We start from the raw sequence: 23552 nt of genomic DNA, 5'->3' as shown, positions 1-23552 counted from the left end.
GAGGACCTTTTTTTTGTTGTTCCAAAGAAAACTAAGTTAAAAGGCAAAAAATTCAGTTAAAATAAATGAAAATACCCTCAGCTGTACAACTTTCGTTAATTGCGAAATGTAAAGTGGACGAATGTCGTCTCTAAGGCCTTAAAAAAAAAAAAACACGCAGTCGTTGCTCATGCATGCTTTTAATACGTAAATTTGGTAGAAACATAATTGCAATATCTATCGTTACAAGAAACCGCTGGTTGAAGCTTTCAAATAAATTGGCTAGGCAAAAAGTAGTGTTGCAGTTTTTTTGACGTGTAAATATGGAATCTTTCTTTGTGAAGTAAAATTTTTTAATATTTATTGCATGCCGATTGATTTCATCTACCATCATTTAAATATAATTTGTTCATATCAAAAGTTACAGCGATTTATAGATGTTTAATTTCTGGTGGTTACTTGAATATCACATTGGCACACCACATTTACATGTGATGTGCAAAATCGATGTGCTCTTTAGATTTTAAACTTTTTTATGGAAATTTTGTAAAATCATTGAATTAAAATATTCACTATAATAAATTTTAAAATGTTAGGTGTTTAAAAGAAATTTCAACGAAATCTTTTTTGGTTTTCATTTTGATGAGTGCATGCTGTCGTAAAAACACCAATGTGCTAAATTTAAGAACGTCTCCATCGCAACAGCTATTTAATAACATCACCATAAATGAAGGGCTCAGCGGAAAAGTTGCCTAAGCCACAATTACTTCATTTTTAGTAAACTGTAAAAGACTTTAAGGATATTTTTAAAAATAACAGGAAAAAGTATCATTATCAGAAAAATAGTATTTATTATAAAGACAGGTGAAAAAATACACTGGTATATCTATCAAAAATTTAGGACACAATATTACTGTGTTCTGCAATAACAAAAATGTAAGGCAACTTTGCCTCTTCAAAATTTTTAAAATATTGTTAATAGAGTTGGTTAGGCTAAATGGATGTTTTGTTTATGACTTGTTAATGATTCTTTTATATATGTAGCATGCACTAATTTATGTCTTCGTCACCAGAGTCATCTGTTAGACCTAAATCAGTTGCCTCCTCGTCATCTTTAAGAGCAAGATAATAGGGATGATGGACAGGTGGTATAAATTGTATTAGCTCAAAAAGATCACTTAGCTTTTCTCTTGTGAGTTTTCTACCATTGGGGTACAAGGGCTCAAGTTCAACATTGATAGTGGTAGATGGCCGTCCACGATTTCGCTTTGTTACGTCCAGCAACATGAATGTGTCACTTTCTAAATGTGTTTGCTTCATTTGAAATGAGCGTGGTGATCCTTTTTCCAATTTTATCCAGCATGTCTTTAGCCATGAAAACTTTTTCGCCATTTATTAATTTTTTTCTATTGATTATCCCACTCTCCAATGATTTTGTACTGAGAAATTCATGGGTCTCCATTTTTCTTACAATAAATATTGGGGCCCTCTTCTTTGCATTTTTAATAAGGTCTATCCAATGATCTGGAACAAAAATTTGGTCCTTCCTTTTTTTGGCTTTTTCAATCACAGCAAAGTCTCGGTCGCAGGAGGAAAAACTATGCCCTGGTACTAAAAATTTCTGTTCAATGGTTTTCAGAAATGGAGATTTGTGCAAAATATATTGTAACATTAGAGACATTTTTATATTACGATTTTGTCCACCGCAATTATCGCTATACAATATTAAATGGGTCACAGTTTCTGGTATGTGTCGAAAAACATGCTCGAGGATACACGAACCTATCTCTTGAGTACCTCTGGATGCTTGTTCCTCAATCCATACATACATAAAACCTGTCTTTAAGTTTTTATCGTGGATTCCAAGATTGTAAGTCCACATTTGCCTTTTATAGTAGGCTATTCCTGTACTAAGCACTGGTGTCGGTAGAGTTTTTTGTAAGTCGAAAACTAATACCCTCTTGTTTGGATTTGTATGTGCATCTTGTGTATCTTCTTTCATTTTTTCTTTTGCCTTTTCAGCCATCTCTTATGAATAATAAGGTTCCTCCTAACAGTGTTCTTTTCTTCACCCTCTGAAAGACACCTGATTTTATTGTTAAATAGATCACATTTTTGACATGTATCTGATTGCTGATGGTGAAAATGTAAATTGAATTTTGTATTGAATATGCGTCGAAATACAAAAATTGAAAGTGGGGTGCGATCATTTTCATTGCAATTGCAAACATATTTCTCGTACATCGTTGACATTCGTAAAGTTGGAGGCAAATAATTTCTGTACTGGTTGTCTTTTCTGCTATAGTGAGATTGGTACGTTGGAAATAAGCGAATAAATCTTTGAAGATATTCTGTGTCTTCATCACTACTTTTATTTTGTGGAGCCGATTTACCTCTGCAATCTTCGATAGGTGTACCATCTGTTTTTTTCCTTGCTAAAATATTTGTTATTGTCCCATCAGGAATCTGCAATGTGTCTTTGAAGTAAGTTTTGCAAATCTTTTTAACATTTCCACATTCATCAGTTAGTTTATAGGAACGACTATTTGCCCTACGGGAGTTATTTGATGCAGTATACGTCCTGTGTTTTTCTTTTACATCAACAGAACCCATCACAAAGGCGTTTTTTAAATCCCAGTTCATGGTGTAAAAGTTAGAAAAAATTTGATTACGGAGAGCAACTGTTATTTTACTGCTGCACTCTAGATTGCAACCACAATCTTTGTTAATAAAAATCTTTGGTTCAACTACTTTGCCTTTTGATGTAACATATCCCTTCCCTGTTGACCTTTTCTGTTTCAAAATATTTCTTTTGTGTAGTTCTGGATGGGCAACTCGCTTACGACTATGTCTATGACTATGGGTTTCTCCTTGTACTTCCTGGGAAAAGCTGTCGTCCTCTCCTACTTCTCCAACAAGGTTAACATTTGAATCTGCAATGAAAATGTTAGGTAAAAATTATTTTCTAACAAGAAAAGAATTCCTAACAAAACAAACTAAATGGCCCTAGCTAGTCTAATGCTAGACCTAACACCAATGTAAAGAATCAGTCCTAGGCCATATCAATAGGACCAAAAAATTCCTTTTATAAGCCTATTTAGTTTTAGACAAATTGTAAATACCATTAACTCCTGTTAGTATAGATATAGGTCTTGCGTTTTCTTCAACATATTGATCCCCAATACTTGAAACTGAAATAAAAAGGGTGCATGTCAGTTTTGAAAAACGAGAAGAGGAAAAACCTAAACAACATTGTGGCTAGAAACTATATTATTGTATGATAAACTCAATGAAAAGTATATCTTGATGCTGCATTAATTATATACATACCTTCGCTAACATCCTCCTCTAAAGAAGTGTTTTTATCTGCATCTGAATCATCACAATCACTTTTCATTAGAAACTCTTCCAAATCTGAGCAGTTCATTTTCGCCATGTTGATTGTTAGATAGGCAACTTTTCCACAATTCAAATTTTATTTTTCTGTTAAAGTAATTATGATTATAGGTAGTAGCACTGTATGGATGGGCTTTGGGGTTTGGCACTTTTTCCACAACAAACTACATACTCAATGTACAGTTTGCAGTGATTATCCAGAAAATTTCAAAAATGTGGGTTAGACCACTTTTCCGCTGAGCCCCTCAAATATTCTTCCCTTAGAGTTAATGTTTATATATATTTATATATATATATATATATATATATATATATATATATATATATATATATATATATATATATATAGCTTGTAGATGCAAGTAAAAAAATACACTTCCATAAAATCAAATGTTAATAAAAAAGCAGTAGAAGTCTTAGAAATATTTAAATAATCTGTATTATTTTGTGATCATTATCAGATCATAACCTAGTAGCATAATCTGGTAGTAGGTTCAAAGGAAGAATGATGAAAGAAAAAAGAAATCGAAAATCTACACAGCAGCAAATTGAAGATGAAATACCTGTTCAAAGTGAAATATCTACATTAAGAAAAAACTTGTTTTAAGATCTCTTCATTTACTCGAACAAGACGCCAGCTCGTTCAACTGCTTGATGATGATGAACCTCCAATTAAAAAGACAAAACTCGACTTTTAAATTATAGACTAATTAAGATGCAAGAAGATGCCATTGAGGCATTGTCTTTAGTTGAACTGTCAAATATTTACAAGCTCATAAACGATAAACAGCACGATGAAAGTCTCAACCAAGAAATTGAGAAGATAAATAACAACTTTGCAGATGTTATGGAGTGAATCAATGAATGGTTGTTAAACAACTGAATTGATAAATTAAGTAACAAAGAAAAACTATTCTATACAACAAAATATTCCCCTTTTTACAACGCTCTAGCAATCACACAGGCAAATAAGGTTTAAAGCGAAACCATAAAGCAAAAACAAAGGTTAAGAAAAGCTCAACAGCAAATAGAAGATAAATATATGGCTGATAAATCTGACTCGAAATGGCCATAGTCGGAAAAAAAAGTAACACTGATTTAGAAGATAATACTAACGATGAAGATAATAAAGAAATTGGGTGGATGATCATTGATCAAGCTTCAACAACAGCAGAATATAAATTAGTACTGTTAGTAAACGGAAATTTTCGGCTTCGGCCGAAATTTCGGTTCAAACCACTACGAAATGAAGCGGAACTTTCATGATTTTTTTTATCTTGTTAATAATTTAGTGTGGAATTATGACGATTTCCTAATTATAATCGTTTTTGAGTAAATAAATTTTTCATTACAACAATTGTAGTAATTTTATTTGAAATCACATTACATAATTGATTCAAGTTACTATTCTCAAATCATTCTTCAAGCAAACTTCAATTATAAAAAAAATTTTTCACGTTCTACATTTTCTTCAATTATGCTACATACTGATCGTTTAATTACCTTATATCCCATAAGTCACTACTACTTATAGGACACACTGTATATGTAAAACAATTATTTTATGTTATTTTGGTATTGGTTTCGTTTTCGACTAAAATTTCGGTTTCGGTACATTCAAAGAATGCTAAAAAGCTACATAGCTCTGAGAGTAGTGTCAGTTGTCCTGCGGAATAGAAATAAAAAGGTTGTGGTCAATGCTTTACTTGTTGATGGCAGTACCAAGACGTACCTAAATGTTGATGTAGCAGCTGAATTGTTATTTCAAGGTAAAACGAAAAAATATCAACATGATAAATTCAAGTTGATTCTTTTGGAACGATGTCATTATATAAAAAAAAGACGAACATGACAATAAAAGCCTTTACAGGGAACGTACTAACGTAACAGGGAACTTAAAAGCAGTTAATTGGAGTGTAATGTCGAAAAATGGAAACATATATGGAATATTGAACTCCCATGTAAAAAAATACTTAGAAAAATATTCATTTGCTTCAGAAGCGGTTCTTGAATCAGCCTACATGTACGATACAATGAGTTCAGTTGTTGATGAAAAGGTAGGGATTCAGTTTTAAAATCAGCTGTTAGAACTGTGGCATTCAGCTGGAATGTACGCAAGAAAATTGCTATCAAACTCAATAGAAGTTCTGAAGTTTATACTGATCGCGCCGAGCATATCAATTTTTCTCTTCTGGAGAGTTGCCATCAGTAAATACACTTGGAGTTGTCTGGAAAGTAAAGCCGGATTTATTCATCTTCAAAGCTGTCACACAAAAAAAAATACAACTTTTACAAAACGATTTTTGCTTATAAAAAGGCAATGTTATTTGATCCGTTAGAATTCGTCTCACCGTTTACATCAAAATTATCATGCAAATGTTGTGGATTGATGGAATAGAGTAGGATGATAAAAACTCCTAGATGTTCGTAAACGGAGAAGGTAATTGAAGCTTTAAAAGTTGAGTTAAAACGCGTAACTTCATGGTATGATATGGTGGATCAGAAACCAAAATCGAAAATTAAAGCCATTTGTTGCAAACTGTGTTAGATTAATTTAATTTAAAACCGAGCTAAAACTATTGAGGTTCCAACAAAAATTAATGTAACTGATTATTAACAGAAGAGCAACAGTGAAAGACTTGGGAAATAACAAAACATGTTGGCACGGGCCGAGTTTCTTAAACTTTCAGAATGAAAATTGGAAAAAAGAATGTAAAATGGCCTGATTGTATTGAATGGAAGCATCTAGCAAAATAAAGAAAATTGCTGATTTGACAAATGTTATGTTTCTCACCCAAAACATAAACCCACTGGTTGATATAAATATATTGTCAAGTTGGAAAAAGTTAGTCAGAGTGAAAGGGTGGATACATAGATTCCTAAGAAACTAATGTGAAATTAATTTACGTAAAAAAGGTGAAATAACAACAAATGATTACACTGGTCTGCGTCAAAAATTTTCCTAGGGTTCTCTTAGGTGATTCTCAATGAAATTTGCCTTCTAAATCTGAATCTAGGATTCAAATTTGTTAATCAGGTCTAGTTTTTAAGAAACAGACTTAGGGCTCTTTACCGCATATAACAGCTGAGTGTCCATTTTATTGCAATTCCCAGGTGACAGTTGTGTATTAATATATCTATAAACAGTATCTTAATTATATTTATAAAGTTTTATTTTATTTTTTTACTGGCTAATATATGAGATAAATAAAATTTATTTCATAAAAATGAATTGAAAATGTAAAAATAGTCCCGACAGATTCTGCAATGTACCATAACTACCAGCAATGCACTATAACTACGTTAGTAAAGTCCCATTACAGTGCATAGTTCGGAATAAGGCTTGGCGATCAAGACAAAAGCTTTGCCCCACATATATATGCTGCAAAGCCTGTGTCGTAGCCTTAAGGCGCTGGAATGAGGGCACAGCAAACTGTATGTCATTTGGTGTACCGATGGTATGGAGAGAAGGCAAGGACCATGCTACAGACTGTTATTTTTGTATGACCAATCTTCAAGGTAAGATTGGTCATACAAAAAGATTTTTTAAAAGAACAATATTTAACTAATCCAAACAGTTTTTTTTTTTATAGTCTAATGAAGTTTGAATTGTTTATAAAAATTGTGTTGAAATTCAACGAAAAAATTCTTTAAATTGTATATAAAAGTGGATAAAAAACCGGAAAATAAATATGTAAATTATTTCAGGTGTCAATAAGAAAAAAAAACAAATGGTGGTCTACCCTGATATTCCTTCTGCCATTAAGCCAGTACTATATGGTCCAGGAGTTCCAGTTCCTTCTCCAACCGAGAAATGCGAACTTGAAGAGGATATGGAAGGTGTAAAAGTGGAAGACACTGACATATCTGTGACATGTGAATCAACGTCTAGCATGACTTTGCCAAGACCACTCACTCAAAGTCAATTAAATAACTTGACCAGAGATCTTGGTCTTTCTAAAGAGAATGCACAACTTCTTGGTTCACGTCTTAGTGAGAGCAGTCTCCTCTTCAAAGAAACTACCTTCTATTGGTATAAAAACAGAAAAAAAAAGTTTCAAAGGTTCTTTGAAGTTGATTCTTCTAGCTCGTTGGTATATTGCAATTATGTAAAAGGCTTAATAGAGGCACTTGGCGTTCCTACCAACCAAGAGAATGGGGGCTCTTAATGGGAAATAAATTTTCTTAGTGGGAAATAGATTTTTTATTTACAGTATTCGATTACTTCACAAGTTGTTTTTAAGTTTAAAGTTTATAAAGGAGTGAAGTTGAGCTTTTTTTCTGTTCACAATTAATTATTGAAATGTATTACATTACTAGGATGAAAAAAGAGAGATTTCTTGAAAATTACGTTTTTCTTAAAAAAATCAGGTGTGCAGTGTTTCAATAACCTGACCTGATTTAGCAAAATGAATGTCATATTCGGGTTTAGGAGGCCAATTTCATTAGGAATTACCTAAAAAATCCCCAGGAACAGAAAATTTATTTTCAAACTCAGCCCTGTGTTATCCTTTCAACAGGCTCTTGTATTATTCCTCGAAACTTTCAAAAAGAAAATTTCGAAGAAGAATGCAAGAGCCTGTTGAAAGGAAAGACATCAATATCTGATAAAATTATTTCAATAAAGTCGAAATTAGACGAAAAAGGTTTAAAATGCTCTTGTAACAGATTAGAAAATGCTGTATAACTGCCATATGATTAGAGGATCCAAAATCGAGAAAAACCGGAGATGATTACCATTAACTCCTTATCATTTTTTTAAAGCAAAAATAATTTAATCGGACAAATCGGAGGAAAGTTTGCTTCTAATTTAGTTGATTCTGAAGGTTACCAATCCAAGAAATATTTGCGTTGAGCAATGGATCCATTCGGAACTCAGTCTAGTCGGATTTTTCTCGGTTTTTCGGAGTTTCGGAGTTCGAGAGAAATCGAGAAACCTCGAAGGAACTTCGACGAGGTTTTTAGAAAATATCAATTTTTACTCGTAAAATAATTTAATTCTTATTTTATTTCTACGCTGCTTTTACAATAGTTCATGTTGTTTTCAAAATGTAAGTGTTCTCTTTGTTCAATATCAACACAAATTTACATCGCAAACCAATTGTATGTAATGCACAGTCGGACAGGTGGTGGTGGTGGAAAAAACCTCAAAAAAAAAGCTTATTCTATTCCAAACCTTATAATAGAACATACTCGTACTTTTCCATTGTACTATTTCAGAAACTCTTTTGATTATAATAGTATCTTTTTAATAGTAGAAGTTTTTAAATCCACAAAAATCAGTTGCGGTATAATAAAATGTAATGCATAATAAAATATCTTTTTTTTGTCAAAAAGTAAGAATTTTTTAATTTTTAAGCAAAGATATTGTAAACAGTAACTTTTAAAATATGATGCGTGTGTGATATTAATTAATGTATTTTAACTATTTAGTAGTTTACCTTTACAAAAAAAAGTCAAGACCTTCACCGATCAGTTAAAAGAATACGAAGTAACTGGTAGATGCTAATATACCCCAAGAAGTCTTTATTACAGAGCACCGCGGAAGGGCATTTAACTGAAAGTTCACGCCTTCTTCCTAACCGATGCTGGTTAGAAAGCCATTTATTAGATAAAACTTGTTCGTTAAAAGATTGCGATAAGAAAAATATTTAAGTACTAAGGAATATAAAAACATAATTTTTTAAAAAATTTGTTATAAATTATAAATCGAAATGTATAAAAATAAAAAAATTAAATATAAGAACAATGTTTAATTATCAACTAGATAGTTTATTTTTTTAAATTATAACAAAGTTTTATCGAAGCTCCGATTTTTTCTCGACTCGGACGGAGTTTTTTCTCGATTTTTCTCGACTCCGGTTTTTCTCGATTTTGGATCCTCTGGCGTTGAGTGGAAGAGTTGGTACGTCATTTTTGGAAACGGTGGATGCAAGAGTGGCTTCCCTAACTTTTAATACGGTATAAATGGAATCATGAACAGTCAGAGATTAAAAAAGATGACATCGTATTAGTAATTTCTCCAGATAAGCCCAGAGAATATTAGCCGATAGGAAGAATAACAGAAAAGTATGAGGGTAACGATGGACATGTTAGAATTGTAAAAGTTAAAGTTGCTGCAAAATAATTTACACGACCGATATCACGACGTTTATGTCATCTTGAATTTGAAAGAAGATATTTGATGAATTGGAATCCATCAAAGAGAGGGAGAATGTTCAGAAGTACTTTCAACAAAAACTTGATTTCCTTCTAGAGAGTGAGCGCTTGCCAAATTTACGAACGTATTCACAACAACAGCCATTTCATGATAGCGTGCACATTACCATAACTAATCTTAATTTAGACTTAACCTTTCATTTTTTAATGTAAATAGCGTGTAAATATAAGTAAAAAAAAATAATTCTTCGATAATATTAATGAAAAAGCAGCAAAAATCTAAGAAATATTTCAATAATACATAATTGGTATTATCTGTGATCACCACCGGATCACTAGGGTATATAATTGAGCTATTTGTAGTTAAAAGTGAAAAAAAAAAAAAAAAATTCTTACATCTATATCAAAAGATCACATACTCAAATTTAGCAAGCTATGCTAAGCTTATCTTGCTCAACACAGTTGACAAATTACGGTCAGGCGACCTTTTTATGTTCGGCTCATTTGGTTCGCTCTCTGCATCTCATATACTTAGGATAAAGTTTTCTGTTCTGACATCTTTCCTTGTATTATTTTATTAAAAAACGATCTTTGAAATTTTTTTAGAATTTTGACTTTTTCATGGTTTTATTAAGTTAAAAATTCACTAGAAAATGAAAAACTTTGTTCTAAAAAATGTTATTTAAAAACTTTTTCGAGTACTCGTAACCAACAAATAATGCAGCGCAAGCCGGAAAAGCTCGAACTAATGTTGGAGCTATGCCTCTATAGAACGACGCTACCCCTAAAGAAAAGAAACAATTTCCAACAAAACTTTTCTCGTTTCTTGGGAATTCTTTTTAGTAAAAAGCAAAAAAAATGTTTTAAAGTACCTCCTTCTTTGAATATAATATTGACAGTGTGCATCAACCCAACACTTTTACCACCTGCGGAATACACCTAAAACATCCAGATAATAATTCTCAGACAGGTTCTCTAGCACCAAACAGTGTTTGCGTATATACTACAATTATTTCTTACCGTAGAGGAATTTTAAAAACATTTTAAAACAAAAGAGCTATGAAAACATTGAAACTTTCAAAAAATAAATTAAATCTATATAAACCTGCATTCGTGATTTTATAATATCAAAGGGGTACACAGCAGACCAAAGTGCTAAACCTCCATTTCCACCAGCAAATATTGTTTTTAAAACGCCTAAAGTAAAATATAACTTATTTTATTCGGTCATTGCACAAGTTAAACCATATTTTAAAACTTTATAAGCTCTGAAAGTAAAATGAGGTACATGTTGAACTTTTTTTTTAATAAAACAATTTGTGCAAGTAGTTAAATTAAGTTATATCATTATGGAGATTTACTTATCCCATTTGATAACTATGGGGCCTAGTTTGTTACCAGGCCTCAAAAATATTTCAGCCTTCCTCACAAGGTCCAAGATGTTAAATTGTGGCCTTAATTAATATCAGTTTTATTGTTACACAGGAAAATTAGGACTAATGCACCATGAACTAAAAACATTTTGTAAAGCAATTATTTATATTATTTATATAAACTTTTAACATATTCAAACATGTAAAATAAAGGCAGTGTAATTAGTTTACTAATTACTCAATAAGACCAGGCCTAAAGGCCATGAAGTTTACTACACAGGATATCTAACTCGACAGCATCTGTTTGTTGACCTCTCCCTCAACTACAACCTCATGTAGTAGTCAACTGGGTTACAGTCTGGTGAGCTAGGGGGACACAAATCAGGTGACCAGTGGAATGGCATTTTCTTTATAAGACAGACAGAAGCCATTTTGACCTCATGATTGGGTGCAGAGTTCTTTTGGAACACATAATCATTTCTATTTGTTTTGGAGCCTATCCAGAGAACAAAATCCTTTAATCCTTTTTGATGTAGACTTTTGCATTGAACTTGAGTCTTGCTTTGAAGAGGCATGGTGGTATGATATCACTTTCACTACTAGCAACATCCAGGACCATAACAGAAATGGGGAACTTAATGAGCATAATAATGGGTACATCATTAGACCTTCTACATGTTTAGCAGTCAGTTCTTTTGTTCAACTTATAGTCCTGGTCAAATTTCTCATTTCTTTTTATGGCACAGAAACAAGCATGTTTTTTATGTGATAGATTGTGTCCTGAGTCTCTGTAGAATCATAATTCCTTTTTACTTGGTAAACTATGCTCTTTCTTAGAAACAATAATGCATGAAGAGCAACAATACTTTTGTATTGTTATACAACTTATACAACTTTCTTGTTATATTTCATTTAATACAATAAGAGAGATGTAATTATTGTTGGCTATAGTTTTAGCTACTTTAGATTTTAAAAAATAGTAAATATTTTATCAATATCACATACAGATCCCAATATATGTTCATATTTAATCTATTAGACAACAGAGTTCATCTTAATTTACCTGTGCCACACTGCAGTGCACAATGGTGCACATTGGTGTCATAAGTTGTCAGAAATATTGTTTTCTTGTTTCTGAATAATAAAAAAATAATGATATCAGGCCTGGGTAACATCCACCCCAGAGACAACATATGATAACATTTTTTCTTGATGTGGCCTTCAGACTTAAAGTTATTCATCGCTGGGTTAACTGATTTAGCCAATTTGATAATAGAACCAGACATTTCAAATATGTAACACAAAACTAATCTAAAAAATGTGTTTACACCAGTGTTATTTTTTAAAGAATTTTAATTCTTCTCTATTTTTCTTTAGTTTCACTTAATTTCTTTGACTATAATTTATATCCCTTGTGTCTAACCCAAGTATATATATATATATATATATATATATATATATATATATATATATGCATATGCATATGCTTATGCATATATATATATATATATATACATACATACATACATACATACATACATACATACATACATACATACATACATACATACATACATACATACATACATACATACATGCATGCATGCATGAATGTATGTATGTATGTATGTATGTATGTATGTATGTATGTATGTATGTATGTATGTATGTATGTATGTATGTATGTATGTATGTATGTATGTATGTATGTATGTATGTATGTATGTATGTATGTATGTATGTATGTATGTATGTATGTATGTATGTGCATACAAACTGTATATAAACTTTTAACTTACCAGGATTCTCAAATTCTTCTTCACTATTTGCTAAAAATGCTTTAGTGCCTTCATAGCCACCAAAGAAGAAAAAATACCCAGGTACTTCACGAAGTATAGTAGTGGTAATACCATGGTAAAAACCAAGTGGTCCATCACGACGAAGTACTTCTTGAATAATTTTAAAAGGTGTTCTAGAAAAAGAGGACTATAGTTATGAATAAATGTTTGCTTAACTAAACAGCATAGTTTAGTGAATTAACTGCTATTAAAGATTTTCTACTAATATCTCTGCTACAATGACCAAAACAAAGGTCTTTTTTATTTTTTAAAAAGAGTTATATGTGATAGCCTTTGTAACAGTTAAATCCAATTCGATTGGTAACCTGATTGTTTTAAACAAATAAATACAAATAAAACAAACATAAATTTGCTAATGAAACCTCTTGTGATTTGTGTTTGTGGTTTTTCTAACTTACATATTTTTGTTGCTCCCAAATTCATTCAATGTCTGCATTCTACATTTAATTAACTCCAAAGGACATAATGCAAATGCAGCAAAAAATGAAGCAAATGACCCTGAAAATGCCTTTTGAATTAAAGGCATATTGTCTTTATCTGTGCCAAACATGCTTGCAACTAATTTTGAACACTGTCCATAACATAAGAACAAAACTGAATTCTCTGCAACATTTGCAGCAGCAGCTGGAACAGAACCAGCATAAAACTGCATAAACCCATGTTTACTAAATGTTTCACTGGCACAACGCAAACTACTTTTATAAATATCAGGAAAAGTTTGCATCTTTACTTTAATTGTGTCAAGAGGTTGCCCTACATATGCACAGCATACTCCAGCAACAGCTCCAGCAGTAAAATCAATGAACACTTCTTTTGAAAGTCCAGACTTTTCCATAATTGTACGCTGTTGAAAATTTCAACCTCGTATGGATTTATTTCTCAGTTTGTGTGTTAAAATAATCTAAACTAATTAACAGTATTAGTTAAGCAAGTCTGTTACATAGGTCACTCAATTCGTGTAATAATGTATTTTTACAAACATGCAATTCAACTTATTTCTTTACTTTTTCTGCTGTTAGAAAAAATTCTATAAACTTTTTACACCTTTAACATCTTTGATTTAAATAAGGATAACAAAAAATAGCCTATTTTTTATTAAAAGTATGCTAGTTGCCTAAAAATCGTAGTTTTGCGCTAAGCTTAGCATGTTTTGAGAGTTTAAGGCATGGCTTTTAAAAACAGTAGGAGTTTTAATACCCCTGTTGCGTTAAAAAAGTTAGTTGTTAAAAAAAGTTTAAAAATGTGTAACGCATGCGTAGTATGGTCAAAAAGCGTTCATTAGGGAATGAAATTAGACGTTAAAAAAGTTGCATTGTTTCATTTGGGTATGTAAAATATTAAAAATTAGTTTATACTTTACATTAAAAATGGCTGTCAATGTTTACTCAGTTGATGATATTATTTTATACTTTAAATTAAAAATGGCTTCCATGTTTTCTAAGTTGCTGAATTCATAAGCTTTACTACTGATATAAAGACCAGTAGTTCAAATGAAAGCTTCATGAGCCTGACAAGTCACTGTTTAGACAATACATTTAATCAGAAAACTGTTGTACCTAGAGTAGCTCCATTTCCTGAGAGGCATACAGCAGCAAATATTGCTGAATTGATTGAAGATATTATGGCTGAATTAAAAATATCACCTTCAAAAATTCATTTAATAGCTAGAGATAATGGTGCAAATATTGTTGAGGCTATTAAAGATAGCCCATACGATAGTATGTCTTGTTTTTTACACACACTGCAACTAGTAATTAATGAGTGTATTTTTAAACAAACAGTAGTCAAGAATGTCATTGCCAACTGCTATTCAATTGTTGGGCATTTCAGCCATTCTCCCCAAGCCTGCCCTAAACTTAAAGCTCTTCAAGAAGCAAACAATGTTCCTAAGCACAAACTTATTCAAAATGTTCCAACAAGGTGGAATAGTACCTATCACATGTTAGAATGAATTTATGAACAAAGGAAACCTCTAACCATATATGCACTTGAAAATGGTAAGCTTCCTTCATCAAATGCAAACAAATGGATGATTATTGGACAGTTTTGTGTTTTGCTAAAAGATTTCCACAAAACAACAGTTTGCTTGAGTGAAAGAAATTCTATTGTCTCAGATATTATACCACAGATACAGTTTTTGAAACATTTCATTAATAAATCTTTAATTGATGACATATAATTTAACTAATTCAATGGAGAATAGATTCAAACAATATACTAATAACTATAACATCATCTTGTCAACATTTCTTGATCCAGATTCAAGTTAAAAATGTTCAAAAATGAAAACACTTTTTCAGCTGCTAAAACAAGTATTGAGAACATAACCATTCAACTTATTAAAACCCATGAAAATATGAAAAACATCAAAGTTACTGAAAATAATCGGTCTGCAGCTTGTGACATTGAAAATATTGACTCAGAATATGAAAATAATGGTACAGTACTAAATGAATACAAAGATATAGTAGAAATGGGTTTTGACAATTGATTTGAAGAACATGTAGGATTTAATTCTAAACAACTCAGTCAACCACAAATTTTAATTTCAAATGAAACTTTATTAAACAAAATTCAACTCCACTCAAATGAAGACCTTATTGACAAAGAAAACAATCTTTTGTTGTGGTGGAAATTACAGAAAACCAAAATGCCACTATTAGCAAAGCTTGCTTTAAAGTATTTAAGCTGCCCACCATCTTCTGTGGAGAGTGAAAGACTTTTTAGTATTGGTGGAAATGTATATACTGCAAAGAGAAATAGCTCAACAGGAGCTCATGGTGAAATGTTAATATTTCTGAACTATAATATGAGAAATTAAAAATATTTGATTTTGTATATATTATTATAATTCTTTTAGGAGTATCTATGTTCTATTTTTTCATGAAACATAACTTATATAGGAGTTTAAAAGCTCCCAATGCCTTAATCAAAATTTCAAAGCATATTCTGTTGTGGATTTGAGGGTTGCGCAAATAAAAGAGTATTGTCAGCTGGGGTAACTGGTTAGTTTTGGCAGTTTTTCTTAAACATCTCTGAATCTTATTAATTTTTTACAGTTTTCTCTTGTGGTAATAACATTATAGATCTTGGCTAAAGGCCTCTATATTTATTTTTTGAATTTTATTATTACAAATACTTATTTTTAAACGTCAAAAAGTGACCAATGTTATCCCAGGTTTTTATCATGTTTGATCAATAATACTCCTGCTATGGGGTAAAATTGGTCACTTTTTGGAGTTTTAAAAAAAAAAAAAAATCAGTTCTTAAACACTTAGAAAAACATGAAAAAAACATTTAAATGGACAAAAAATTTTGAAATTAGCTCTCTGTTATTGTGCAAAAGTCATTAAAAGTCATTTTCTAGTAGGTCATTATCGTCATCTGAGGATGGTGACACTTGTTCAACTCTTGCCCTTTTCTTGTTATTCGTGGTGTTATTGTTATTCTTTGATGTGGTAGGAGTTGTGTTATTCACCAGACCTTGTGGTGTTATCACAAGGTCTGGTACCTCCTCCAATGTCTTTATTAACCTGTGGCAAACGCTTCATGACCATTTCTTAATCGAAGGGAAATATTCCACTAGCCTTGAAGTCAGATCTCAAAATATCGCTTTTCAATTGACGTTGCAGTAGAGCAAGAAGACCGGGGAACTGATTTTTTGGTATTGATTTTTTGATGCGCGTTTCTATCTTTAGCGGACGGAAAACAGCAACGTCCAGCGGTTGAAGCAAATGGGAAACGTATATTCCGAACTGTCGACTAGCCTTTCTCACGCTCATTCTTCCAGTTAAACATTCTTTCATAGCATTGGACAACGTTTCTTGACTGTATGAAGTTGCATATGCTCTTGAACTAGGCTTTCGCTTATATTACCTCGACATTTTTACCGGCTAAGAATTCAAATGGTTCAATAAATGTATAAAAAAGTGTCAAAAAACGCCAAAATAAACTTAATGTAGTCTACGAAGTAACTGTGCTATATTCACAAAAATTTTTGATATACCAAAATTGTTGATATAATAATCGATATATATTGTTGGTATCTCTAACAAAAAAAAAAAGCTATCTTTGTTAAATTTTAGGAATTTAAAAAAAAATCAACAATTGTCCAAAGTTACCCCGGCGACCAAAGTTACCCCGGTTGACGGTACCATTTCGAATACTTTTTTAACGGTGCGCAAATATAATTATTTTGCGCATGCGCAAATTTCACATTTAATAAACTTTAACAACTTTTTTAACGCAACACCCCATCTGAACGTAAGAAAAATTAAAATTATTTAAAAATAGTTAACTTATTTCCCTTTCATTTATTCGTTTCGAAATTTACATTTTGCAATTCCAATCAGCAAACTTGTATTTACTCTCTTTTGTTAACGGTAGTGCTGGTCGGAGAACTTCTTTGAAAGTTAAAATTTCTAGATTTCTCTTTTAAGTCTTGAAAAAACATTGATTCTACGAAGTTTTACAGTCAATTCTTCTTAATGCCTTTTTAAAAAATTTAGCATTATAAAATGCTGGGAAGTTTAGATATTGACATAATGATATTATTTATAAGCGAAATGGTTTTTAAATATTAAAAACTTCAACAAGTTTAGTTCTTTTTGAAATAGTTAGTCACGGGGATCATGGAAATGTCATAAAGGTTAAGAGATGCCTTGTGGCATTTAAACTTAAAATGCAAGGTTTTTAACACACGCTTCGAGATCCATGGTTTAAATATTAATACTTTTGAGCTGCCTTCTTTGCCTAACATATTGTGAAGTTAGTTGAAGATGCTACTATCATAATTTTAATCTTATATTTCCGACAACTAAAGAGTTAAATAAAGCTCTAGAACTAAAACCTTTAGGTAGCCAATGTTTTAGGTTGAATAGTTATATTAATATGCCCCATACACATATATTCCAGTGATTGAACACATAGTGCCCTGTGCGATCTATTTCTATATGTGTTGGCAAGAAAAATCATTAAGCTTCGTATAGTGCTTTACATATAAAATATGATAAATACTTTTCGAATAGAATATTCTCCAACCTCTTTGTTGTTTTAAGAACTCTCTCACATTTTATTGTTATGATAATATACTTGTATGTGGAATCATAGCAGCCGAGAGAAATTTCGGGCCCCGGGGAAGTTTTCTTAAGAGGCCCACATTATGATCAATTATATACCCAGGACCAAAAGAAGCGTGCTCTGGTCACTGAAAATTAAAAATAAAAGTTTATCAAACTTTTTAAAGGTCAAAACTATTCAAATCTTTTAAAAATTACTTTAAAAAATTATTTGTAGACACACGGGGCCCCGGGAATCTTCCCCGTCCAACCCCCCCCCCCCCCTCTCGGCGGCCATGCGTGGAATAACTAAATCAATATCAGAATTATAACATTAGTGATTATAGGCACATTATTATTATAATGTTAAATATCTTAAAACTAAAAAAAGTTCACACTTATGGATATATATGACAGCTGTGTACATATGCAATATTCAATTTATGCAGTTCTAGCAATAGGATGTATAAAACAGTGTGTTGAATCACTAAATATAGTACAATTAAAAAAAAAAAATCATATGAACTGATTGCAAACGAATAATTGCGAAGATATTGATAGTGAAGATTTCGAAACAAGAATAGGATGTACAGTAAAACCTATAAAATGACCTCAGACGGAGCATTTACTTAACGCATGGCTCGGCACACAATATTCCTAAATTTCTTTTACAGACGTTTTTTCAATTACAATATTCCAATAAAATAAAAACCAATATGAAGAATTAAAATGGACATTTAAAATGCCCTAAACGAAATAATTATAGAAATTACTGCATCTGGTGGAAAATCGAGGACATTAAAATCTGGAAAGCAAGATTCTTCTCTGAAAAAAAAAATGTTTCTATAATGCTATCCAATAATCATAAATACAATATTCATTCATGCGTTTTAGGAAGTTCTTCGGCAAAATTTAAAGGATTATCGATTAAGTGATATTAAATTGTTTTTGATCCTTCCATTTGTTCAAATAATCAAAACTTGTACGGTATTTGTCTTGTAGTTTCGTTAAGAAACTTAGAGCGTCTATAAATGATTCCAAATAGCTTTAACCAAAAAAACCGTAGAAAATGTTTTAAGATTTTTTTAAGTATCTCTTTAATACAAATTCCTTAAAATAGACTTTTAAAGTAAGCTGGTTTTAATCACATCTTAAAAATTCTTAATTTGTAGCCAAACAAAAAAGATATATTTTGGTACATTTAAGATATTGATATTGTAGTCTAGACCCATTCTAAATCCCTTTCTTCGCTATTGCATTTATCATGTTTTCAGCCCTAGAAGCTAACTTTTTCTCCAATCATTTGTTTTTTCATTTTCGTTTAAATTTTCCAAGGAATTCATTTACTTTTAAGACTAGATTTAAATGAACTTGAAACAGGCTGATGTATTTCTATATTCCTCGAGTCATGGGGTTACATGGGTATTGGGTGTTTATACAACCCTCATAAAAGATTAGACTATTTTCACATTTTAGTGGTATTAGAAAGGACGTTAACCTATCAATATGTAAATTATTTTTTAGTGCTATTAAAAAATAGTTATCAATTTTAGTTGAAATTTAACATTTTTAAAAATATATAACTGAGACATGAATATATTAGACGAAAACGCTTATCAAAACAAAAACATTAACTTTTTATAAGAAAAACTTTTCATAACATTTTACATAAATGAAAGTAATTCTAAATTTAAAACAAAGATCTCTTCAAATTTGAAGGTGACAAATTTGCAAGACGTTTTTTTTCTTTTCTTTATTTCATTTGAAGCAAACATTTTTATTTAAAAAGAAAAAAGAAAATCTTCCACGAAATTATACACCAGGAAGGTAACTAGTTATAGAACTAAGATCTAAGGTATAAGGCTTAATTCAGATAAAAGGGAGACTTTCTCTTGATTATCATATAATATGAGCTACAAGGTATGAAAATTTTATTAACAATGTATTCACAAAAAAGAGGGGAATCCTACATGGAAAATTTAAATAAATCAGTATTTATAATTGAGTTTAAATTTGGTTGGAGAAGTAAAGCAAAGTAAACAAACAAAAAAATAGTAACAAGAATCTATGTATAAAATTATTGCCTTTGAAAAGTCTTTGTTATTCTATAACTAGAACATCTAAAAATCTGGCAAAAATATAAAAATAAAAGTTCACCTTTACCCAAATAAACTTATGTGCATAGGTAATACTTGCATAAATGATTCGGTAATATGTATAGAATTTTTACTTTTCGAGAAAATTAAGCAAGACTTCAGAAAAAAAAAACTTAAGTTTATCTCAATTTAATTTCAATATAAAAAGATCACAAACATATTACAAGCTAAAATTAGCAAGGAAATATAGAACAATTATTTGACAAAACATAAAATCAGCAGACTAGTGTAAACTTTTAACAAGCAAAAAACATTCACATAAATGAGAACAGATGTAAAGAAAATGAGTATTTTTTCAGGCAGGCAGTTAAGAAACTATTACAATTAAAACAATTTTGTGAACCAACTAATTTCTGTAGCTGTTTATTACAAAAGAAATGGGTTATTTCCTGAACTATTTGTTGGCTGTAGCGGAGCAGGAAGCAATATATCTCCTCCAGGGCCAGGTAAAGCAAATGATGATTTGTTATTTCGAAGCTCATTGATTGACTTTGGTTTTGGCTTATCTTGTAAAAATGGGTTTGTGTTTGTAGTGGGAGCGCTAGACATAAATGGATTGTGTAAAGATTGGCTGTTAGTGGGTTTTATTATATTATCAATATCAACCAAGTGTGCACCATTTTTTAGGAAAGAAGGCGGAGCATTAGTTATACTTTGGTTTGGTTTGATCGCAGTTGAAGATTGAGTATAAACATTTAAATTTGAAGATACATCATGCAACGGATCAAATATTGGAGGAGAAGAATATGAAAAATCAATAGCAGGTTGAGGAGAGAATGGGTCTTGAACTTTTAGCGATTGTTGTTCATTCCAAGGATCAATTTGAAGTACAGAAGATGTATGAGATACAGAGGGTGTCCAAGGATCACTTGTAGTTTTGGAAGTGGTTGACCATGGGTCAAGTGGCGAAACAGATGGACTGCTAGGATGTTGAAAAACAGGTTGACTGATTGATTTACCCCATGGATCTTGTTGAACTGCACTACTAGACATGGATTGAGGATAAGTTTGATTCCAGGGATCACTTTTAGGTTTTGAAGACTGACTATAAACTGAATCAGTCAAATTAAGAAGTGTAGAACTTACTCCAACAGTTGAGTTGTTGACTGCCCTTTGAAGTGCAGCTTCTTCTGTTTTTTTTTCTCGCTCTGCTTCTTCTTTACTTATAGCTAAAGCAATTTGAAGTTGCATTTCCTCTTCAGCTTCATTTGAAGGGCGTACTTTTTCTAATTCTGAGTCAATGCGACCATCAGTAGATCGAGAGTCTTCTTGTTGATCAGAAGGTTGCCAAGACTGTGAAGGAATGTTAGAGTCATCCACACTCCCTTTTGAGCCTGAGTATCTAGAAGCTGCTGAGGTTTTTTTGTTTCTTGGATAGCTTGTATTTCCAATTCCACCCTGAGATTGTGTAAATCTTTCTTTTGCTTTTAATGCTCTCTCTCGTTCTGCCTTTAATCGTTCATCATCTTTAAGGAGGGCTACTAACTGTTTTGATTTCTCTCTTACATTAATTCCTTGGTCTTTCCCATCTTTATCAATAAACTGAAAGTCTTTTAAAGTCTTTATAGCAAATATATTTTCTCTACACTGCTGAGCAACACGTTCACTACCTGTTTTAACAATATAATCAAGAACAACAAGTGACTTGTACACATGTCGCCAATTTTTTCCATGATCATTTATTCTTTTCCAAAGCATCACCATAATTTCACTAAAAGCCTGTACATTGTAAGTAGCATCTGCAATTTCACTAGTCAGTGAACTTGATGGACCCCATGGATCATTACTAGTGGACTCTCGAACTTTGACTTCAATGTCAGAAAAATTTCTCACAACATTTTTTACTTGTCTTCTTAAAGCCATATTTACATTCTGAGATTTACACCATACTTCAGAAGTTTATCATAATTAGTGCTCTATAAAAGATCATTAATAAACAAAACAATGTATTTACAAGAATTGATTTTAAAGTGTAAAACTTTTTGTTTAAGTTGTTGATAACAAAATTCTGTATTAAAAAATTAGCCTAGTAAAATTTGGTGTTTCCCCCACCTTTGAAATGAAGTTTATTTTATAATTTTCATACAACAGTTAATGAAATAAAGTTTATTGTATTTCTTACTAAAGACAACTTTTACCATCGTTGTTCAAAAAAAATTTGCTTAAAAAAACTGATGTAATATTGTAGACTTTTATGACAAAAGTAAAAAATAAAAGAAATCTTCTTAAAGAAAAATTTACCATCAGTAGTAGGTAGGTTAAATTAGTATTTTTTTTGCAAAACATAAACAAAGTTTTTATGTATATTTTAATGATTATATTCACATAAAAATTAAATTTAAAAGATAGCCATACTATGTGTAAAATGATTTACTCTCAATAACTTAGCTACTTAAGCCTTATTAAAATTGGGTGGCAGATAAGTCTATTTTTAATGACAAAGCTAAAAATTAAATCACCACTTGGATGAAATAGGTTTGCAAACAACTAAACCAACCGAATTTTATATAAATATCATAAATATTTTCAGTTAAGAAACCATATGAGAAAGTAACAAAAATAATTTCAGATCAAAATGCAACATACAAATAGGAGTCATTTTCATAATGGTTGTCACTGATCTTATAGGTAGGAACCGCACTTATTCATAGAAGTTTTCAATATTTTTAGGATTCATTATTGGTCAATACTGAGGAACATGGCCGTTCTTTTAGGGCCGTTTGTTCATCAATGACGAAAAGAACAGAAAAATCTCTTGTTTATTTAAAAGAATACTTTTGTCTAAACTTTAAATGAACTTTTAATTTTATTTTATCTTACTTTAAATATTGAAAGATTGATCTTGCTTTAAATATCTTACCAATAAAGATTTTTATGTTTATAAAAGCTCGTTGTTGTATTAGAAAAAAAGGCACTATGAAGTGGAACATCAGAAAAGATACGATTTACTTTAATGCTGGAAAAAAATTTAACCATTAATGATAAATTCTGGTACTAATAAAAACAGAGTACTTAAAACATTCTAAAGATAATCACACATAACTGACTGTACATAACCTTCTCCCTCAAATTGCAATGCTTTTACAAATGACAAAAAGTAAACTCTGTCAGGATATTAAACAGTTGACAGAAGTGGCGAAAAATTAAAACTACGATTTTAGTTTAAAGCAAATTAACTCGAACTGTTGCAAATATCGTTGCTACAATTTTTTTATATATAACTAACCTAAAATTAAAAAAATTAATTTTTTTACAGCCTGTTTTTGAATAAATTGTTACTTTTACTATCAAATTTGATAATAAGAGTAAAAACCACGCACTTAATTAAAGTTTAAACCACATAAAGTAATTGGCCATGACCACCTTTTTCGGCCTTGTAATCTAACGCTCAGCATTGTCTCTAGTTAAATAGTTAAACTATTGACTTTTAAACAGCACTTAGTTAACCCTAACATTATGCTTTTCATGACAGCATCAATTATGTTAACATTTTTAGTGTTCTCACTATTAAATTATGAAACTGTATAGCGTAAGATTTACCAAAAGCCTCAATTACTCTTTCAATCATTTTCT

At 31.1% G+C, this 23552-nt stretch overlaps 2 protein-coding genes and 1 pseudogene across 3 annotated transcripts; all 3 read right to left on the bottom strand.

Annotated features, from left to right (window-relative positions):
* Positions 1-1821: 1821 nt before the first annotated feature.
* On the bottom strand, positions 1822-3464 carry LOC149892183 (uncharacterized; annotated as a pseudogene). The gene is made up of 3 exons (XR_016450277.1): positions 3310-3464; positions 3102-3170; positions 1822-2912 (listed from the first exon to the last, which is right to left on the bottom strand). The product of XR_016450277.1 is annotated as an uncharacterized LOC149892183 (transcript).
* A 6045-nt stretch (positions 3465-9509) lies between these two features.
* LOC145185122 (mitochondrial ornithine transporter 1-like) lies at positions 9510-13778 on the bottom strand. Its single transcript, XM_090080571.1, has 5 exons — positions 13165-13778; positions 12707-12879; positions 10640-10731; positions 10407-10473; positions 9510-10318 (listed from the first exon to the last, which is right to left on the bottom strand). The coding sequence occupies exons 1-5, from the start codon at positions 13599-13601 to the stop codon at positions 10203-10205; spliced, it is 885 nt and encodes a 294-aa protein (XP_089936697.1). The 5' UTR covers positions 13602-13778; the 3' UTR covers positions 9510-10202.
* A 5917-nt stretch (positions 13779-19695) lies between these two features.
* On the bottom strand, positions 19696-22635 carry LOC145181407 (epsin-2-like). Its single transcript, XM_080056499.2, has one exon. It carries the CDS (start codon positions 21840-21842, stop codon positions 20346-20348), a length of 1497 nt encoding a protein of 498 aa, XP_079912625.2. The 5' UTR covers positions 21843-22635; the 3' UTR covers positions 19696-20345.
* Positions 22636-23552: the final 917 nt, after the last annotated feature.

Source organism: Hydra viridissima, unplaced genomic scaffold (assembly GCF_058129835.1).
Source record: "Hydra viridissima isolate aposymbiotic clone 2 unplaced genomic scaffold, HvirCarnegie_v1 scaffold_2, whole genome shotgun sequence".
Lineage (NCBI taxonomy): Eukaryota > Metazoa > Cnidaria > Hydrozoa > Anthoathecata > Hydridae > Hydra > Hydra viridissima.
Note: the sequence above shows the minus strand (reverse complement) of the source record. Positions and strands in the feature narration are given on the sequence as shown.

Bases quoted from the DNA above. Each gene is read 5' to 3' on its own strand.
- LOC145185122 (XM_090080571.1), bottom strand. From the start codon at position 13,601: ATGGAAAAGTCTGGACTTTCAAAAGAAGTGTTCATTGATTTTACTGCT. The intron at 12,880-13,164 runs GTAAGTTAGAAA...CTCTTTTTCTAG, and splicing joins TTTGGGAGCAACAAAAATAT to AACACCTTTTAAAATTATTC. The intron at 10,732-12,706 runs GTAAGTTAAAAG...ATTTTACTTTAG, and splicing joins AGAAGAATTTGAGAATCCTG to GCGTTTTAAAAACAATATTT.
- LOC145181407 (XM_080056499.2), bottom strand. From the start codon at position 21,842: ATGGCTTTAAGAAGACAAGTAAAAAATGTTGTGAGAAATTTTTCTGAC.